The sequence below is a fragment of the Egretta garzetta genome, unplaced genomic scaffold, assembly GCF_000687185.1.
Source record: "Egretta garzetta isolate BGI_Z169 unplaced genomic scaffold, ASM68718v1 scaffold215, whole genome shotgun sequence".
NCBI classification, from domain to species: domain Eukaryota; kingdom Metazoa; phylum Chordata; class Aves; order Pelecaniformes; family Ardeidae; genus Egretta; species Egretta garzetta.
The window spans coordinates 7,460,282-7,478,832 of NW_009259719.1; the positions used below are offsets into that span (position 1 = coordinate 7,460,282).

General features: G+C 48.7%; 1 protein-coding gene across 1 annotated transcript in view; it reads right to left on the reverse strand.

Annotated features, from left to right (window-relative positions):
* The window catches only part of CACNA2D2 (calcium voltage-gated channel auxiliary subunit alpha2delta 2), a 209,305-nt gene that overhangs the window by 134,213 nt on the left and 56,541 nt on the right, over nucleotides 1-18,551 (reverse strand). Inside the window, exon 2 of the mRNA XM_035894677.1 lies at nucleotides 4,155-4,271. Within this exon, the coding sequence (XP_035750570.1) occupies nucleotides 4,155-4,271 (117 nt within the window). The remainder of the gene's footprint in view (nucleotides 1-4,154; nucleotides 4,272-18,551) is intronic.

Sequence of the window (18,551 nt, forward strand, 5' to 3'; positions counted from 1 at the left end):
CAGGAATGGCAAACAGCACAGGGAAGGGAAGACGAGATGCCCTTGTCTTCTGGGCACATGGAGAAGGCAAGGGGCTGGATTTGATGGCAAGGGATGCTCTTTCCAGTGCCTTTTATCTTTGCTGCTTCCTTTTCTTTCTACAGAGAACTCAGCAAACACAGCCAGTGAGGCTTTAGAGGAAGGGAAGGCTTTACCACTATGGGTGATGTGGGGAATCCCAGACAGGCTACAGCGAGAGAAGAAAAAAAAGAGGAAGAGAGTAGAATGCCCCTTGGGTTTGGGGATCCAGAGCTGGCAGCCGCCCCATGCCCACCCCCAGGTGATGGCTTTGCCCTGGCTCGCTCACTGCTCCACCACCAGGAAATGCCAATGGTTGGGCTCCTAAATAAGCTCACCAAAGAAGCCCTAGCCTGTTGGTACACATCTCTCTGTGCACATACAAAAGCAAGGAGGGGTCTAAACACACTGAGAGACTGAAGAACAGATAGGAAACTTAAGTAAAAAAAAAAAAAGTGCCAGAAGAATCTATCTGGTAAACAACCAACTTGGTGAATTCTAGTCTTGGATTATGTCGATCCACAACCTAGTCATCTGTGATTCCCAGCACAAGGAAAACACAACAGGGATTTGTAGTCATGTGGCAACCTGCCACCTCTTTCCTTTCCACACATGAAGGAAGATGTCCGTCTTAGCCCTAACAAGGGCAAGCTCATGAGGGTGGACAAGAGCAGCCCCTTACACTTCTACCCAGTTAGGAACATACCTTTTGTTGCCTTACACCTCACCTTCTAGTAAGATCCCTGGAACTTCCTCACAATGCAATAGGCTGCATAAATTTAATGTCATCTCCTTCAGGCATTACTCCACCTTAGCAATATCTTTTACTTCCATTTCAAAGGAGAGTAGCCGTACTTTTGGTATGGAAGACCATCTCTTCTACCTCCTCTCCTGCTCAAGCTTGGGAATAAAAGGCAGCTGGAACTACAGAGCCCAAAAGAGACTGTGAGGGCAGGCTTAAAGCAATGAAATCATCATGGAGAAAGGACATTGGAGGATGGTGATAAAATTCCATGTCAAGCAGAGGCCACTGCGTGGGACAGGGTAAAAGTCTCCTAGGAGCCAGCTGTAGGCTCTTCTCTAGTGCCAGCTGGAACAGGTAGGGATTGCAAAAAGATCTTCCTAGGAATTTTTCTGTCCCATGATAAGATTATCGTCAGATATGATGGTCTGGAAGAAAAAGGGAGGGACAGCATCCAAATAACCAGCCCCTTGTAGATGTCTGTTATTTTAGGAAGCAATTACCTTCTTTGCTGCACACCCCTGGCTCCAGCACTCCTCCAAAACCCACGTGTGAAATCGGTGTCCTGCTAGTGCCAGACCCATGCCACAGTGCTGCGCCATGGCTGTCAGGGCCAGACAGATGAGTTTGGTTTCCTTGTGCTTGATTTCTGCTTCTTAGAAATGTGACACACAAGATAAGAAACTATATATTATTGATAAGTGCTCGGCACAGAGTTTAACTTTAATAAAGACACGTTAATATTTTCACTTAGAAACAGAGGAAAACGGGCTCTTTGATGGCTGGACTGAATCACCACCTAATCAGAATGGCACTCTTGAAGCGTGTGTCCATTGTGCGTGCCCAAAGGCTAGCTAGCACCTCCCTACAAAGCCTTGCAGGCAATATCCCTTCCCTTTCCTGCAGCAAAGGAGACGGGGAGGCATCTCCTCAGCAGAGCGAGTACGTGAGTGACACAGCAATTCATACTTCAAGGAGAGGATCCATTTCTCCCTCCTCACCTGCCCTCGCTGATACACAGAGTCCCACCTGACTCAGATGCTGAAAAATGTATTTCAAGAAGTCACCATCACTCCCATGAGTCACAAGAGAATGGGAGGAAATGACTCCAGGAGATGATTCAACTAAGGGGAGAGTTGAGAAAGAGAGGCTGGAGAGTAGAAGAAGCTGTGGGAGCCCCACTGCTTCGAAGGAGCTTAGCACAATGTGGAAGAAATGTAGAAGATCCAATTTCTCCTCCTCCCATCAACTTCCCCATTTCTGGATTTTGTTGTCAGTACCACCAATCCAAGATGCCAAGCATTTACATGCAAGCTGGATGTGAGAGACTGCTCCATCCGGTGACTGCGCTCTGAAGGAGTCCTCTTGAACAGACTAATTCAGGTCAACAGTGACTGTTTCCATTACAGTAAGACAGCACCAAGTGCTCATTACCTAAGCAGTGCTGCCAGAATCACTCCTCTGCACCAGGTCCAGCAGCAGGTGAGCTCTTAACAGCGCACCAACCAGTCCTGCCCAAAAACCCAACAAAAAGGCAGTCAAATTGGAAGACAAACAAGGTTATTTGTACCACAGGCAGCAGTCCTACCCTTGACTTAGCACCAGAAGGTGCACAAACTCTCTTCAAGTCTGTGTGAGTCAGAGAAAAGGGTAAGAAAAAACCACAGTGACTGATCAGCTGAAATTCAAATGGCACAGTGGAAACCACCCAGCACAGTCTTGCTGTGTAACCCAGTGTTATTACCCTGCCCAGCCCACAGCAGCCACACGTTGTCCAGGTGTGTATCAAGTTTGCAATTAACTTCTGTCACCCGTGTCTTCCTGCAGGATCTACAGGTGGTGCACATCTTTGGAACATTTATTAGATGATACATGCTCACTCACACACACAAATTATGGTAACACAGGGATGTAAGCTCACATTAAGAAAAGAACTGGTCTCCCTGTTCTTCACTTCTGCAAACCCAATGCAGTGGTGACAATGTCCACCTGTTTAGTCCCACTTCAGATCCTTCCATTCAAGCTAAAACATTTGCTGTGAGTCCCAAGTAGGCTTGGTCTTTACTTATCAAACTCAAGAACTGATTATGCAACAATATTCTTCACCCAAATCCCTACAATTGCTGTATTTATCAGTTACTGTGGACAACCCCGTGCCATCCCATCAGTCAAGCTGGCCTTTGACCACACTTGACTGAGATCCCGTCTGGTCCCCTCGCCTACATGGGTGTCTTGCAATTCCTTCTGTGCGCCTTCTCTGAGCTACTACTTCTTACCCAACTACAGAGATAGGTCACTTCCAAACTCTCACCACCTTAGTTACACCTCAGTTATTCCAACACCTTTTCCCTCACCGTGGTACTTTCTCCTGTGCTCCCATTCCTGCCAATCAGGCTGAAGGGGGTCCCAAGTCTTTTTGGCTATAGTCCCTATGTGAACACAACAGCTATGCTACCTGCTCCAAGCCTTCCCCTTGTCTATCTCCCCACAAAAGCACTTACAGTTAATCAAGCTGCAAGGCATGCCCAGTTGGCCATAGTGCCAGATGTCCATTGCACAACTTTATCCTGCTCACTACAGTCAGGTATTCGAGAGGACACCACAGCTCCTGGAAGTGAAACTCTTACATGGCTCCCGTAACCCTCTGCAGTGGAGAGGGTATCTCCATCTCTCCAGGAAGGCAATTACTTGTCTCTGCCCCAGTAGCAGAGCACAGCCTCACTGCCGCCTCGTTACAGCCACCACCAAGTTTTACCCAGCCAGCATCATGAGCAGGTTACCTCACTCCACTACAGATAAAATGAATTCACTTTAAAAGGAGTGCTACAAAATAGGACAATAGATTGGAAATGTATGCAGGCACCCATGAGGGCAACTCACACATGCAGTCAATCACAGGATTCGAGCGCCAGGCACCAGCGTAAACATTTCAGTGCATCCTCTCCTAAACAGGAAAATAAACCCTACCTGTCTGAAACACTTCCATGAGCTATTGCAGGGACACCTTTGCTCCTGCTCACCACACCCCCAGTTAAATGACCGGGTCAAATTTGCTGCCAGGCTTTTGCTGTCGCCTGTATTCTTGTGACAGCACCTTCAGGTGTTTGCATGACGGTGGGAGGAGAGAAGAAGCAAAAAGATACCTATAGTAGATCTTCACATGATATGTCCTCACCTCACACCCCAGACATACACTATATGAATCCGTGCAACTGCAGGATGCAGTTCCCAGAAAAGGCCACACAATCATAGAAATGACTTTGAAGCTAAGATCATAATACTACGCCAGCATCAACTCTCTCCTTTAAACTGAACATATCAGACAAAGGATCAGCTCACAGGCCTGTCACCTTACCTTTAAAGCACGGACTTTCTTGGCCAAAAGGCTCTCGATGTCCCCTGCGACCTTCTCCACCAATTTCCTGGGCACATTCTCCTTGACTTCAAACAGGTTTCTATTCTCATTGTAGATCTAAGAAGGGAAACAAGAGGAAGAAAGACAGTCAATATTAGAGAGAAGTATAGCAGTCTTCCCACAGAAAAAGCTCATCCTCTAACACAGAAGAATTTTAGCAACATGGATTAGGTAACAGTATCAGCTCTGGAAATAAAGGGAACAAGGGAAGAAAGGCTTTGCAAACAGAAAAAAAAAAAAATGCATCCAACCTGCTGCCCACACCATTGTCTTTACAGCTACCTGCCTTCACGCTTGCAGGCTATGAGCATCCCCTGTCTTGCTCAAATGCTGAGCTGCCCACCACATTGCCCACACCCCCCACCTCTGTGGAGCCAAACCAGCAGCCCAAGCAGAGCCACCATGCTTCCTCCTGTGCTCTCCCTTTCCCAAACACACCCCTAAAGCCCACTGATCATTCACGTGCCCCCTTTCCCAAGGCCACTTGCTGGGTTTTAGCAAATACAAGACCAACTGCCTGCCTGCCCCCAGCCCCCTGTGCGCTGTCTGCAGGGTTCCTCAGGTGCAAAGCCTGGCAGCACAGGGGCAGGCAGGGCAGCCCCGGGCACAGGCAGCAGTGGGTACCAGGAATGGGAGCATGGGGATCACACGAAGTAGGATAAAACCTCATTTCTAAGCAAGCCGTAGTACAGTGGCACCCTCAAGAAATCAGGATTTCTACAACCAGTCCAGAACTTGGCCAGGCTGTGGTGGGGAGAGACACAGATCTATATTGGGATTATCCTGAAGGCCAGATGCAATTACCTGGATTTGAACATTTGCACCCAAAGCGTGCAGCTGTGACCCGTGGGCCCGCCCTTCCAAGCCACATCACGCAACTGCAGAGGACAATGCCAAGGGAAGTGCTCTTGGCATCGGCGCTGCCCCAGCAAGAAGGGCTCAGTCCCACCACAAGACTTCGCAACCACCAACCCCTCAGTCACCTCAGATAATTTTCTGACTTGTTAACCTGGCCTGTCTGCAAACTCAGGTGCAGCCAACACAGGGTAAAAGAGAAGAGCTTTTTACAATCATCTGAGATTATGAAAAAAAAAATTTTTTTGCCTTATCTTTTCTTAAGTAAGATACATGAAGAAAAAGCACAGCAAACAGGATTCTGCTTCTCTGTGAATCCTCAGACTACTTGCAAATACCTGAAAGTCCAGACGTGAAGACATCTGGCAGCAGAAAACCCTCCAAGGAGAGCTGGACCTCCCCAAGGAGGTAGCTGACTCCATGCTTAACTGCGATTTCCATGCTAAGCATGTCTGGCACCTACCCGAGCTTGCATGATCCTTGGGAGCTGAATCATTGCTTCCCATGGGACAAAACCCCCTCTTTGCTGGGGCTTCATTAGAGATTAAACACTCGGGCTGTAACTGCTGGTTTGCTGCAGGCCTGATCATTACAGCAATGGAAGACACCAGGTGGTGCAGAAACCATTTCTCACAAAACATCTGCCCGCCTCTGCCCTGGGTCTTGGAGCAGCACCCAAACACAGGCAGTAAACAGCCAGCTTTCACAAGACAAACACGTACCTCAAACACCCACATTTTGCCCCATGCTGGCAGCACGAAGGCAGGATTAAGGAGAAGCTTGGCTGGAGACACCTACCAGGCTGATACCACCACAGCTGTTTCTTTTGGTGGAGCCAGCAAAAATAAAGGTACGGGCAGACAGGTGCCCAGGATCTGGACAGCTGCACATCACACAGCTCAAGAACAGGAAGAGACCCTCTTGATATGTTGGGAAACTACTTACTCCACCCTTTTTCTTTTCCAGATGTTAATGAGCTGGAGCAGGAAGTGACTCCACTCACTGAAAGGCAGCTGGTGATGAATTCAAGAGCCTGAGCAGAGACACTACCACCATCCCACCCTACCCTACCCCCCCTAGAGGCTCTCCTTTCCTTTTCTGGTTAAACAAAGCAGTTTCTGAGGTTGACGCCACAGGAGTATGCTCGGGGACTAGGCAAAAATATGGCTCTTTTGGCTTTGCAAGGTCCCTCCGTACCCACAGGGTTAATCTTCAGGCTTCAGCTTTGCTTTCTGCAGCTCTCAACTGGGTCCTCGCTCTGCTCAAGCTCCTCCTTTCTTCCATGCCACTAGGAAATTCCCAACAGCCTGCCTCTCCCAGCAGCCTTGCCTCCACATACACCATTACAACATCCCAGCTCTACTCCAGGCAACTGGGTTTTTTCCCAAAAAAGCCCCAAGGGATTCAGGTAACCTGCCCTGGCTGCCAGGATAGTAACCCATCCCACTTCTATCAGTGAGGTGCCACACAAAAGGCTCAGACCTGCTCATTTCTGAAGTTTCTGGAGAAAACAGCTTTTCTGTGAATATTCCTGGTTACTGACCTGCAAGAGGACGGCCCATGAGCAGCAAGTCAAACATCTGTGATCCTTGTCCAACTCCTCAGTCCCTAAGAAACACGTGGAGCATGGCTCCAGTGCCCTCCCCACGGCTCTGCTCTTGCAGGCTCCAGACCTGTCAGTCTTCAGGGAAGGGTAACTCCAAGCATTAAGTTTTCAGCCAACCTGGTTCCAAGGGCTTCACCCAAATCTTTTTGGTCCCCTACCACCTATACTTCATGTTAATTCAGCAACTCCCATCTTATTGTAGGTGATCCTATATACGGTGACTCCAAAGAGGATGCTTTAGCAAGAGAAGACATATCAGAGGCTTCCTCAGACTCCAGCAGAAATGATTTCTAGGTGTTCTTCACATCAGAGCTCCATCACACCCCAAGCTTCAGACCAAAAAGCACGTATTGCCAATAGCAAAATGTCCTGCGCTAGAGAAAAAGGCCCCACGTCAGCACAGAAAGGGTTAAAGTGAGGAAAGCTCGACACAAAACAATATTCTCTCATACTCTCTTTTTTCCCTTTGGTAAGTAACAGCATAACAAAGTAACGTGTTTGGAAGGCGCGCACTACCCCCAGCTGGGCAGCAGCAATTAGGAAAGCAAAGAGGAGCAATCTTCAAGGAGAAAGCTTTGGGTAAGGAGGGCGTCCTGACATTAGTATTTTCCTATTATGAAACAGCAAATTGGCTCCTATTGGTTATGGACAGAAACGGTGCCTGTCCACGAGGGAGGAAAAAACAGAAAAAGAAACCAGGAGATATTCCTCCAGCCCTCTCTGCAGCTGCAGAGCTCCGCAGTCTTCTTGGCTGAACAGTTCATCGACGTTAATTAGAACAATCCAGCATGAATTAACAGTGACCATATGAGCACAAAAACGTACCAGACAGGCAGGGGAATGAATGGTAGTGCTCCAAGCAATTACAAGAGCCTCACACTCCCCATTGTAGCATTTTGCTTTGGGTTATTCAGAACTTGGCCGGGTTTTACTTATCTAAGGTGACATTTCCCATATTGGGTTTTTCCTTGAGCTGAATCGGAGGGCAAACTTTCTGGCCAAAGACATCCCAAACATTCCTCAGCGACAGCAAAAGCCCTTAGTTCTGTCCAGATTGGAAAGCCATTCTCATTGAAATTCTCCTGTGATCCGGTGTTCTGGGACCTAGGTTTGAAATTTGTAACAGCAGTGACCTAGGAGTCAAGGACCCGCTGTGTCTGATTCCACGTAGGTACGCTCACACACAGCCGTACTGGCACCCTTGGGGAGAAGCGGGGTGCAAGTTGCATGCTCTTGGTAGATGGGGTTTAACTTTGTTAACACACCCCATCCCCTCACAGTCCGCATGTACCCCCCGACAGGCAGGGTGAGTGGGTGGCAACGCAGGAACATGAGAGCGAAGCCCAATCCTGCAATGCCCCAGCCATGCTGAAACAAGAAGTAATGCCCCTGCATTAGCCCCGCTCAACGTGGCTTGCAAACTTGAAGTTATTAGACAGGAGAGGGGCTGCACAGAGCCCCCAAATTACCCATTAGTCCTCAGGCAGCACAGAGGAGGAAGGGGTTGTATTCAGGGGATGGGGATCGAGATCAAATTATAAACTGCAAATCTCAATAAAAAGCCTGGGAAGGGCTGAAGCTGGATGCAGTAGCCAGGAGATCCAGGCATGGCAGTGGAAAGAAGAGTCCAGCAGTGGATACTGAGAGTGAACTAGTAAGTGGCAAGCGCATAGGGAAAACATTAGCACAGGCAAAACAACAGAAAGTATCAAGTTGAAATTAAAAAAAAAAAAATTATGATGGTGGCAGTTGGGGGAGAGATTAAAAAAAAAAAAAAAAAATCAAACAGCTCAAGACAACCTGCAACATGAAAAATTTAATCCCAAATACTTCTAAGCATAGTGCAATTACAAACAGCTGAGAAGATGATCTAAACCAGTGCAGAAGTGCTAAGTAGCCTTACTAAAAAGCAGAGCTGGTAACAAAACCAACTGCCAATACATAGTCACAGCAGCAACTGTATAACCGAGGAAGCAGATCTGATACCGCCTCAGAACATCCATTCTCTAAATTCACTTGTTTGCCTTGCTTCTAATGCACACCAAATGATGCTCATCTCTGCTGTTAATTCCCTCTGTGCCTACATATCCAGGAAGCCGTCAGGGCTCAGAGAAAGCATTTGCCACTCCCCAGTCTCCCATGAGCACACCCAACACCATGAAACAGAAAGGAAGGAACAGAAAAGGGTGCAGAAATACTCCCATGAGTGCAGAAATCACTACTCGATGAGCTGCCACAAGAGGACCCAGCACCTTCCTGTAGGTCAAGGTATCTGGTGATAAAACATGAAGGAAAACAACAAACTCCGGGGGAACTCCCTGTATAGCACCATTAGTACATGTGCCTTTGGGCACCACTAGTAAGTAAAAATTGTCTCATCAGCCCCAGCCTTGCTGTTTCCCGTGGGTGCTACCCTCCCGTGCAGAGCAGCAGAGTCAGCCTCCAGCCTCCTTGCCTGGGACGGGCTGGTGGGGTACATGTGTGATCCAAACCAGACCTCTTCTCCTTCCCTCTCCCCCTAGTTCTGTTTCAGATCCCCCAGGAAGCCACCATTCCCCAACATCGAGCTATTGGAGGGGCAGCACTCCACTGTGCGTGCACAGCATCATCTCCATGCCAAGACTGCCCCCCCTCCACCCCACTGAACAACAACCACCACCACCAAAAAGCTGAACAGTAACCCCAGCAGCTCTCAGCCCCGCTGGGCCAGGATACTGGCTGTACCCACAGTTCAAAACCCAGCTGGGGTTTGCTCGGGGCCAAGCCCTGCAGCCTCACCAGGAGAGGCTGCGGCACTCCAGCTCCTCCTGCAAAGATGTCTGGTCTGGGTAACAGTCATCTTCCAGAAATTATTTTTTTTTCCCACATATGAATCCAGTACACCTGGTTTGGACAGCTGCAGTCCAAACACCAGTGTTTAATCACAGTGCAAACTGGCATGTTTGCAAAAGAGCAAAGTGCAGCAACAGAGTGTGCTGCCTTCTTGCTCCCAGAGCATCGCACCTCAAAGTAGGGGTGCTCCAGGGGAGGGAGGCCAAAGATCAAACCATACCGCTACAGGCACGACAGGCATGCACACCTGAGAGAACGCCTCCCGCCCCAGAGATAGGACTGTGCCAGGTCATGCCCCACAAAGGCCATACACCAGAAAAATAAAAGGTTTTTCCCACCTGGCATTATTACAGGGGGCAGGGAAGGTCTCTGTTCAGGGGGATACTTCAAGCTCCTGCAGCCAGGCCTGTGCTGTTCAGCTTCGTACAGTGACCCAGATAACGGTCTCTGCAAAGGGAATTAGTTGGTGCAACAAATACTGCAGCAGGATACCTGCCCTTAGAGGCACTGCTTGCTCAGATGCTCATCTAGTGCTTCTCCTGGAGTTTCAGGATCTGTCGGTCTCCACCAGAAAAGCGTCGGGCTGGCCCATTTTGAGCCTCATCTCACCTACGGTGGGGTCCTGCCACTTCCCCATGGCTCAGGGCATCACTGAAGAGGAACAGGGGAACGCTCGAGCAGACTTGCTCATGCCTTGGGTACACAGAGCAGACCCCTCTGATGAAGAGGTGGCCTAGAGAATAACAGCCCGGTAACATAAATGACCAGCAAGAGCATGGTGAGATGGTCCAGGCCAAGCAAGGAGCACTGTGGCTGGGTAACAGGGAGGAAAAGGAGTGCAAAACCTCAGAGATTCTGCTGGAAGATGGAGACTGCTCAGGGCCACAGGCAGAGAGCAGAGACAGCACGATTCCCAGCTTGCTCCTTGTCCCTGCTGCACCTACTGTTGTTAAATTTCATCGTCTGGTGCTTATAGTTCTTGCAATGATGGTAATCATCGTGGTGTCTATATTACATTAGGAGGATGTCAGCCTCGGCGCAGCGTCAGGGATAATCAAGCAGGCAGTGATAAGAGTGATAGCAGCCTCGCTGACAGCCTGCCAGGACAGTCGGTGCTGCCTGTACCACGCTGCACAGAGCAGATCACACACTACTGCAGGGACAAGGGGGATGGGGACCGGCAGAGGGCATGGGGATGGCCTTCTGGCAAAGCAGCCATCAGCCAGGAAGGTGCCAGATCCTAGTTTTCCCTGTCAAGGAGTCAGGAGCAGGGAGGGCAAAAGGAAGCAGCCCCAGGTGAGCAGTGGTGCCATAGTCCAGCGAGGGCTTTGCAAATCTACCCCATGCCAACTCCCAGAGCTGGTACCATGGATGCCACCAGCCCTGAGGACACGGCTCTGTGAGCACAGCCCTGAGACCTAGCATGTTGCCCCTTCAGGAGCAGTAAGGGCAGACGGGTCCCATGGAGCCTGGCCTGCCCCTTGCCACAACCTCTGCCGTGTCCTCAGCGAGAGCCGTTGCTCCCGCAGCCTGCGGATGTGCTCAAGCACACGCAGGAGGCAAACAGCTTAACATTTGCTAACCCCATCTCCCTCTCTCCTTGCACAGTGCCATTTCCCTGCTGCATTCCTTCCTTCCACCTACCTAATAAAAAGCGAGCACCCTCCAAGCAGCTCTTCACAGCTCTCCTGCAGAAGCAGGACAGGGAAACGCACAGTTTAGCTGCTCCTCAGGGACAGTCAGCTATAATTGAAGCAAACAAACCACAGAACTAAGGTCTGCTCCTTTCACTAAAGAGCCTGCTAAAAGGCAGCAGTACCAGGGAGGACATGGGGGATGAGAGGAAGGCAGCCCACTCCACCAGGGATGGAGAGGTGGAGCTGCTTTAGCGCTCCCCATCCTGCACCATCTGGCACCGGCACCCACATCTCCCATCCTCTGTGGCACTGGCACTGCCTGGACTTCTGCTCGCTCAAACCAGGATCGTGAGCCTCTACAGCTGAGACTTCAGTCCTGCCAGCCCCGAAGCAGACCTGAGACTGCTATGCATAATTTAGCAACTAGACAGGGATAAAGGGCTATGCACGGTTAGCCTGGATTATAGAAAACCTCTCCCGGCCTGAAAAGCTGCTTTTAGTCTTCAGCAGCCCAAACCCTTGTATGGGGAAGCTCTCAAAGCGACAGACCTGCCTGGGTATCTGCAGAGAGTGAATCTTCTGCAAGGCAATTCAGTACCACACAACTTCAAACTCAAGTCTTCTCCTTTCAGATAAAGTGCTGTAAAAATAAATCACCGCATAGTTGAAAATGTGAGGTCTCGACCAGGATGGGAGCTCTGCCCAGGCACTCCTCTGCACACTCCCAGCCACTTGGATGGCGTGGGTCTTGCTGCCAGGTCAGAGCACAAGCCCACCAAAGCCTGCTATGCTAATGTATGAGAGGGAGAGAACAGCTACAGCATCTCGGACAAATGCTCAAATACATTCCAAGGTCACACGATCTCTAAAAATATACACTTGTACAGTAAAACGCAAACAAGACAAAAAACCCCAACCTGATCCTTCACTCTGGCTGCTCTCTTGGTTATATGGGACATAACAAAAGCTTTACTAAGGAAAACACAGCATTTTTAAGAAGTGCCTCAACTGCTTTCCTTCAGGATATATGCAGAAGGGTTTAACCAGTTTGCTTAAGTCACATCTATAGAGAAGAGCTGTACTTCAGATCATCATCATTAAAATTGCACCTAGAATACCCTAGGTACATCCTAGGAAGGATGCTGTCACATATAAAGATGTACTATTCTGCTTTATTTCAGCTTTATACTATTTCTGTTGGAATCGGTGCCTCCACGCAATGGATCTTACTGGGTTTACCCCAGTGTCCCCAAGAGAATGAAATTATTCTGTACAGAAATAAGGGATAGGTGAGATCAAAAGCTGCATTGGTACAGTGCTGCAAATCCTTCCATCTGAAGCTCTTCTTGATTTATATCGGTTCAACAGAACTCAATTTCCCACTGGTTTACCTATAAGCAAGGATTAAAATCAATTTTGGAATGGATCATCAGTTTAACCCAAAGCGGTTAAAGTGCTCGCTCAGGCAGACGGGCACCTGTTCTGCTGAAGCACCATGCTGGACCCCCCAGGACAGGCGCAGGGGTCAGGAGGAAGGGGACACTGAAGGAGGGTTTAGAGGAAAGGGGAACAGAGCAGGAAGCCCCAGGAGGGAGGGAAGGTTTGTGCTGTGACTGATGTTTTTAGAGAGCATGTGAATGAGATGAACGGGAGAAGAAGATGAAGATGGTTAAGGAAAGATAAAACAAGAAACTTCCCTGCTTCTCAGATCACCCCCCTAGGACTCTGTGTGGCTGCAGTTCTGCCTTTCTCACAGTTTCTGGATAGTTTAAAACTTTGTTTTCCTTCATTATGCTGCTTCTTTTCCAAGGCCAAATGTTTAGGATGCTGAAATTACAAAAGCTAATGAGATCTCACCAGACTCAGTTTCCCTGGCAGTGAGGAGGATGAGGAAGGGACCACCACTGCTATGAGAGGAGATGGAAAGCATTTCTCCCAGCCTCTTTTGCCAAAGCTCACCGACAGCGGCGGTGCCCAGGGCAGGGCTGCTCCAGCAAGGCAAAGGCTGCTCCCCCTTCCCTGCAAGCGTACCCCAAGCATGCATGGCTGCCTTGCTCGCTCTACCTTGAGCGACGCAAGACTCTCAGATCCTCGGAGATTTGACTTTAAATAAATAACCAGACCTCTTTCCCAAAACAGCTTTATCTTCTGTGCCAGAAAAGCTGCTGCTGCTTGTAGGAAGGGCTGTGGAAAAAGGCTGCGCTGTGCAGTCTCTAACACTAAAGCTCCCAGACATATTTTGCAGGCTTTCCTTCTAACTACACAAGAAAAAGAGTAACAATTACCTTGCACTGCCTTTTATTCTTCTTGATGGCTACCACTGGCCAAATTCAGCTCTCAGCTGCAGGGATGCAAATTTAGGATAACTCCAATGACATGGAATTAAACTAAATCTCTTATTAGAGCTAGAGCGATTGAAATCTAGGCCAGCATAAGTCAGCACTGTCAACAGTTACCCCTACAGTTTTTTGCAGAGTAATGATCTATTTTAAAGAAATTGAACTTTTAGAAATAGCAACTTTGCAATTCTCTTGATTTACCTACTGATGTAGGTTTTGGGGCTTTCTCTCATCTTCAAGGATTCATATTTACAAGCTTTTCTCCCTAATCTCAAGCACTGGAAGCATTTCTGTAAATGCACAGACTCATTAGAAGCAAGGCTAGAAGAGACCCACTTGTCCAAGCCATTCCTCTGGCTCATGCAGGGTCTACCTAACCTGTGCTTGCCCACTGGTGGTAAAGAGCCCAGGATTCCCTGGCTGATGTCCTCCAGTAGCCAGCTTGCCAGAAAGTCATTACCTGTATCTAATATAAAGTTCTCTCTGTTGTGGCATAGGCTCATAAAGCTTTTCCTTGTCCCCACAGGGTATGGAGAATACATTTGTAGACAGCTTTCTTCCACGCATTTCCAGACTCATCCTTTCTCCTGCTAGTCCTTCCTGCTCCCTGAGTCAGTGAGGTCCAGAAACCGAGATTTTAACAAAAATACACCACATACCTGGAGATTTTAATACAGAGGTGACCCTCTGCAAAATCCTATCAGCTGAGATTTTCAACTTAGTCCCACCTCCAAATCCCCACCAGCAAGATTTGAGCAGCAGCACCAAACCCTCCAGCTGAGAAACCCAGCCTAGGTTTTAGTTTTCAGCACAGTCCTGGATGGACATATGGCAGGACAGATACACACTTACAGAGATCCCATGGGATGTCTCTTCTGAAGGCAGCCTCCAGAGATCCAGCATCTGAATGGAGACTCCACTAAAAGATTCAGAAACCTCTGCAGCATCACAGAGAACAGGGCTGGGAGGGATCCCATCAACTCATGCAGTCCCAGCCTGCTCCGATACCCCCAGCGGAAGGTAGTATCACGGATGTGTCATTTCTAACATCGCTATCACAGTTATCTCATTCCTAACATGTTCCTCTGACATGTTTTTGAAGACATCCAGTGATGGACATTCCTGCACCTCACAAGACAAAATGCTCTGGTGCTTCATGACCCTACTTGAAAACTTTCTATGATGCCTTTGCTGCAATTTCAGTGTTCTTGGTGGAAAGACCCAGAATTAATGAAGAACAGGCACTTATGCCTCGTGCTGCTGTACACCGTTATATATCTGAACATTTGTTGTACTTTAGTTTCTACTCTTGTAAGCTAAAAAACTCAAATTCATTTGTCTTCCAGAAGTTAATGCTTTTCACACCCAAGCACCTTGGGTTCAGACTACAATTATGGCGACAATTAGGAAATGCTGTTGGTAGATTCTTCACCAGGGTGCTATTCAAAACAGTCCCCAAAATATCCAGGCATCTGTCAAAGCTGGGCACTTTTGATCAGATGCTCAAAACCAGAACTCTGAGGGAAAAGAAAATACAGCTTGGAAGTGAGGTGGGGGGAAAAAAACAGAGCAAAAACGGAGCCCAAGTCTTGAGCATAACAAGGCACACATTTTTGACGGAAGGCCAAAGAGACAGAGCAAGAGTGCTCAGACAGGAATTGCAAGAGCAGATCTGAGGAATTCAGAGATCCTAGGTCCTGATTTGATTGCTGACGAGAGTGGGGCATCAAGCGGCTGCAGCCTGACATGGAATAACAGAGCAGAAGGTAAAGGTTAGCAGCAATGTGCAATGGAAAAACCGTGGCAATGGGGGGATTCAACAGTGTCCATCTGTGCTGCGTCCCACCCTTTCCTGTTCCTCCACCTTCCCCATCTTCACAACCTCCAAAATATGTGATTATCCAGTGAAAAACTGCAGTTGTCAGTCAGATGCTCCTGCTAAACCCAGCCTGCTGCTGCAGCCCCCCACTCCAGGCTATTTCTGCGCAGGATTTGCTAGCACGCAGCCTCCCAGTGCCACGCAGGTGCAGCCATCACATCCCAGCCCTGACAGCCTGCTGAGAAGCCCTTCAAATTAAAGAGAAAATACAGTGGGGACCTCTTAGCAGAGCAGTAAATTGCCCTCCCCCCCTGCATCAGCCTTCTCAATCAGCTGTTCGTTTAGCTGTGGCTGTGAGAAACAGGGCACAGGGCTGCCTGCCATCATCATGGGAAGGACCAGACGTGGACTCCTCTTCCGTGGGGAGTGGAGGGTCAGCTTCCCATGGGTCCACCCTTCACAGACCCCAGGAGGTTTCCAACACACGGGCGCTCACTCCCTGGGCTGCAGGCAGAAGTTGCTCCCTGCTGCACCATCTCAAGCCAACCTCACTGAGCACTCTCCATCCCAAACCAGCCACTACTCGCTCGATCAGCATTTTGGGGGTTAACAATGGTGAATTCTCCTTCGTCAGCCCTGAATGGTGCAGCAGTGACTCAGGCTCCCCCATCCTCGCCCTGGTATCAGCCAGAGCAGGTCAGCTTCAGCTCTTGGAAGGGTGGTCCTCAATGTGAGAGAAGGACCAAGACAAAGGAAAATGCTCACCCTTTGCTAGGTATAGCTAATCCATACAACTTGCGTAAGTGACTTACTAGGAGATGTGTTACAGGCTTGGGACAGAGAACGAAGGGTAGCCTGTTTCTTTCCCAGGCAGAGCCAGACATACAGGCTTTGCAGAAACAGGTACAGGCTGCGAGCTTCTGTTCTCCATATGGCTGAAAAGGAGACAGCAGGGTGATCTGCAATCCCAGCATCACTCCCAGCAGCCAACAAACTCTGCCTATGTACACTGCTAAGATCACAGGAGGGCTGTCCCAGAGATGGGGAAGAACTCAGTTCCTAGATCCCCATTGCACCCTAGGAGTAACAGGGTGCAGGGAAGCACCCACAGTGTGAAAGCCAGAGCTGGACGAGAGGGAGCCAGCAACCCCAGAGCCACCAGATCACTCCGATCTACCCAGACACCATCGCACAGATCTGTGCACGCGCTTGCATCCCCACTCGCCTTGTCCTCGCCTTCTTCAGTTCTTTCCCGATATCTGAGGGCTGCAGTCCCCACTGTCCCCAGCCTTTCCCCCTGCACACAGGCACGTGCTCAAATACACCGCCGAGCTCCAGACCCATCTGTTCTTACAGGAACAGCTCCCCACACAGCTCTGCCTGTGCACTTTGCTGTCGACACAAAGCACTATTTCAGCTCCACACCTGCACTCTCCCTACAACGGCGTGCGATCTTAATTAAGCTTCAGGCACAGATGGGGAGCAATTGTCTGGTACTTATGGCTGAGAGAGGGGACTTGGTCCATATTCCCCCTTTGCCTCACGCACAGTACTGACCTGCCTGTGTGACTGTGGGCAAATGATCTTCCCATGTCTGAATGGTCTCACTGACATCCCACTCTGAAAGAATTTATTGTTAATTTTTGCAAAGTGTTGTGAAAGCCTTAGTGGAAAGGTAGCATATGAACAGAGAGTATTAATATTCCACCAGGAGCCTCCAGGAAGTGACCGATGCATTAAATCTACTACAAGCAGAAACAAAACTCTTGTACACCTCGAGCCAGACCCCCAGAGCACTGGCAGATTTTTTTCAGTTCATCAGCATTAGGAAACACATATGTGGCCTGTCATTACATATCCAGAGCAATTGCCCTGCTACTTGGATCTAAGATAACTTAACCAGGGGAGAGCACAACAAGGGATGGATTCAGATCTACTCAGTGTAAGAAAAGGTTGAATCAGGCACCATGTATGGGGAAGTATTAGTCTCCTGCTGTTCTAGCATAAAGTTAATCAGGGACAGAAATTAATCCCTCCTGACAGCATGTTGCCAATTTCTGATTTCATCCCCATTTGCTTGTAGCTTATCATCAAGGGAATGGGAAACTTGTAGCACGGACAAGCCTGCAACATGCCTCCTCCTTTGGTAAATGCTTGCACACACCAGCCATGGGTTCACGTGCACTCAAAGCAACACATCTGTGCTCTGCGCATGCAGGTACCGTCACACCCATATGGATTCACCTGCCATTACACAGGTAGGCACAGTGAAAAGTTATGCATACACTTAAGGCAAAATGTATGTCCAACCATCAGCTTTACTCCAAGACAGTGGGAGGGAGGGGGGAGAAAAACAAGAACAAGAAGAAAGAAATCCTCTCCCTGGAGGGACAGTGCCAGAAGAGCAAAGTGGCATTTACAAATCATAAGCATTTCCCTTCCCAACTCCCTGCTCCTTTTCCCAGAATGTTAATTAGCGTTACTCTAAACCACAGCGGCAAAAGCTGAAACCCAAGCAGCTTCAATTACTTTAAAGGAAACCTGGTTGGGAATTCTTTCAGATGAGACATTTAAACTCAAATGGCGAGACATGTGACGGCGATGCAGCAGGTGCTTTTTAATGCCACCTTATAACTTTCCTCCTAAAATGAAGGAGTGAGTCCTAAAGAGGAAACCATAATTTCCCAGGCCCGTAGGATTCTGCCTCATGTTCCAAACGTTAGGGTTTTATTCTGCAGATTCTTCTCCCAAGCCCAGTGGATCATGGATTGAGCCCCACAGCACGGCAGCAGCGCCCTGCTCACTCCTGCAGTCCCAAACCATGCCACTGCACTTCGGGCTGGGTAACCCCAAAGGCTGCTTTGCAGTGGAGTTTGGCTGACCACGTAACAGAAAGCAGGCTTGCAATTATATTCACAAATAATAGTGCTGACTTCGTTTTGTATCATAAATAAAACTTAGATGATTATATAGACCACGTACATCTCTGTGCGTTTGTATAATCAATATATTACCAAATTTTAGCCACAGAAATTGTAGCAGGAAACATGCTTCACAATTTGCTTCTCTGTTTAGTGCCATTCCCTTTCCTACTATTTATAAGTCTCCTCATCCAACTTATCAAAACTACCGTAGTCACCAGAAAAATCCTCTGCCTCGAGTGATCGATACCGCGCTCCCAGCACATCCAGTGCCACAGCTTATACAGCCAGGAGGAGCCTGCACCTGATCTCCTGAATAACACAGGCA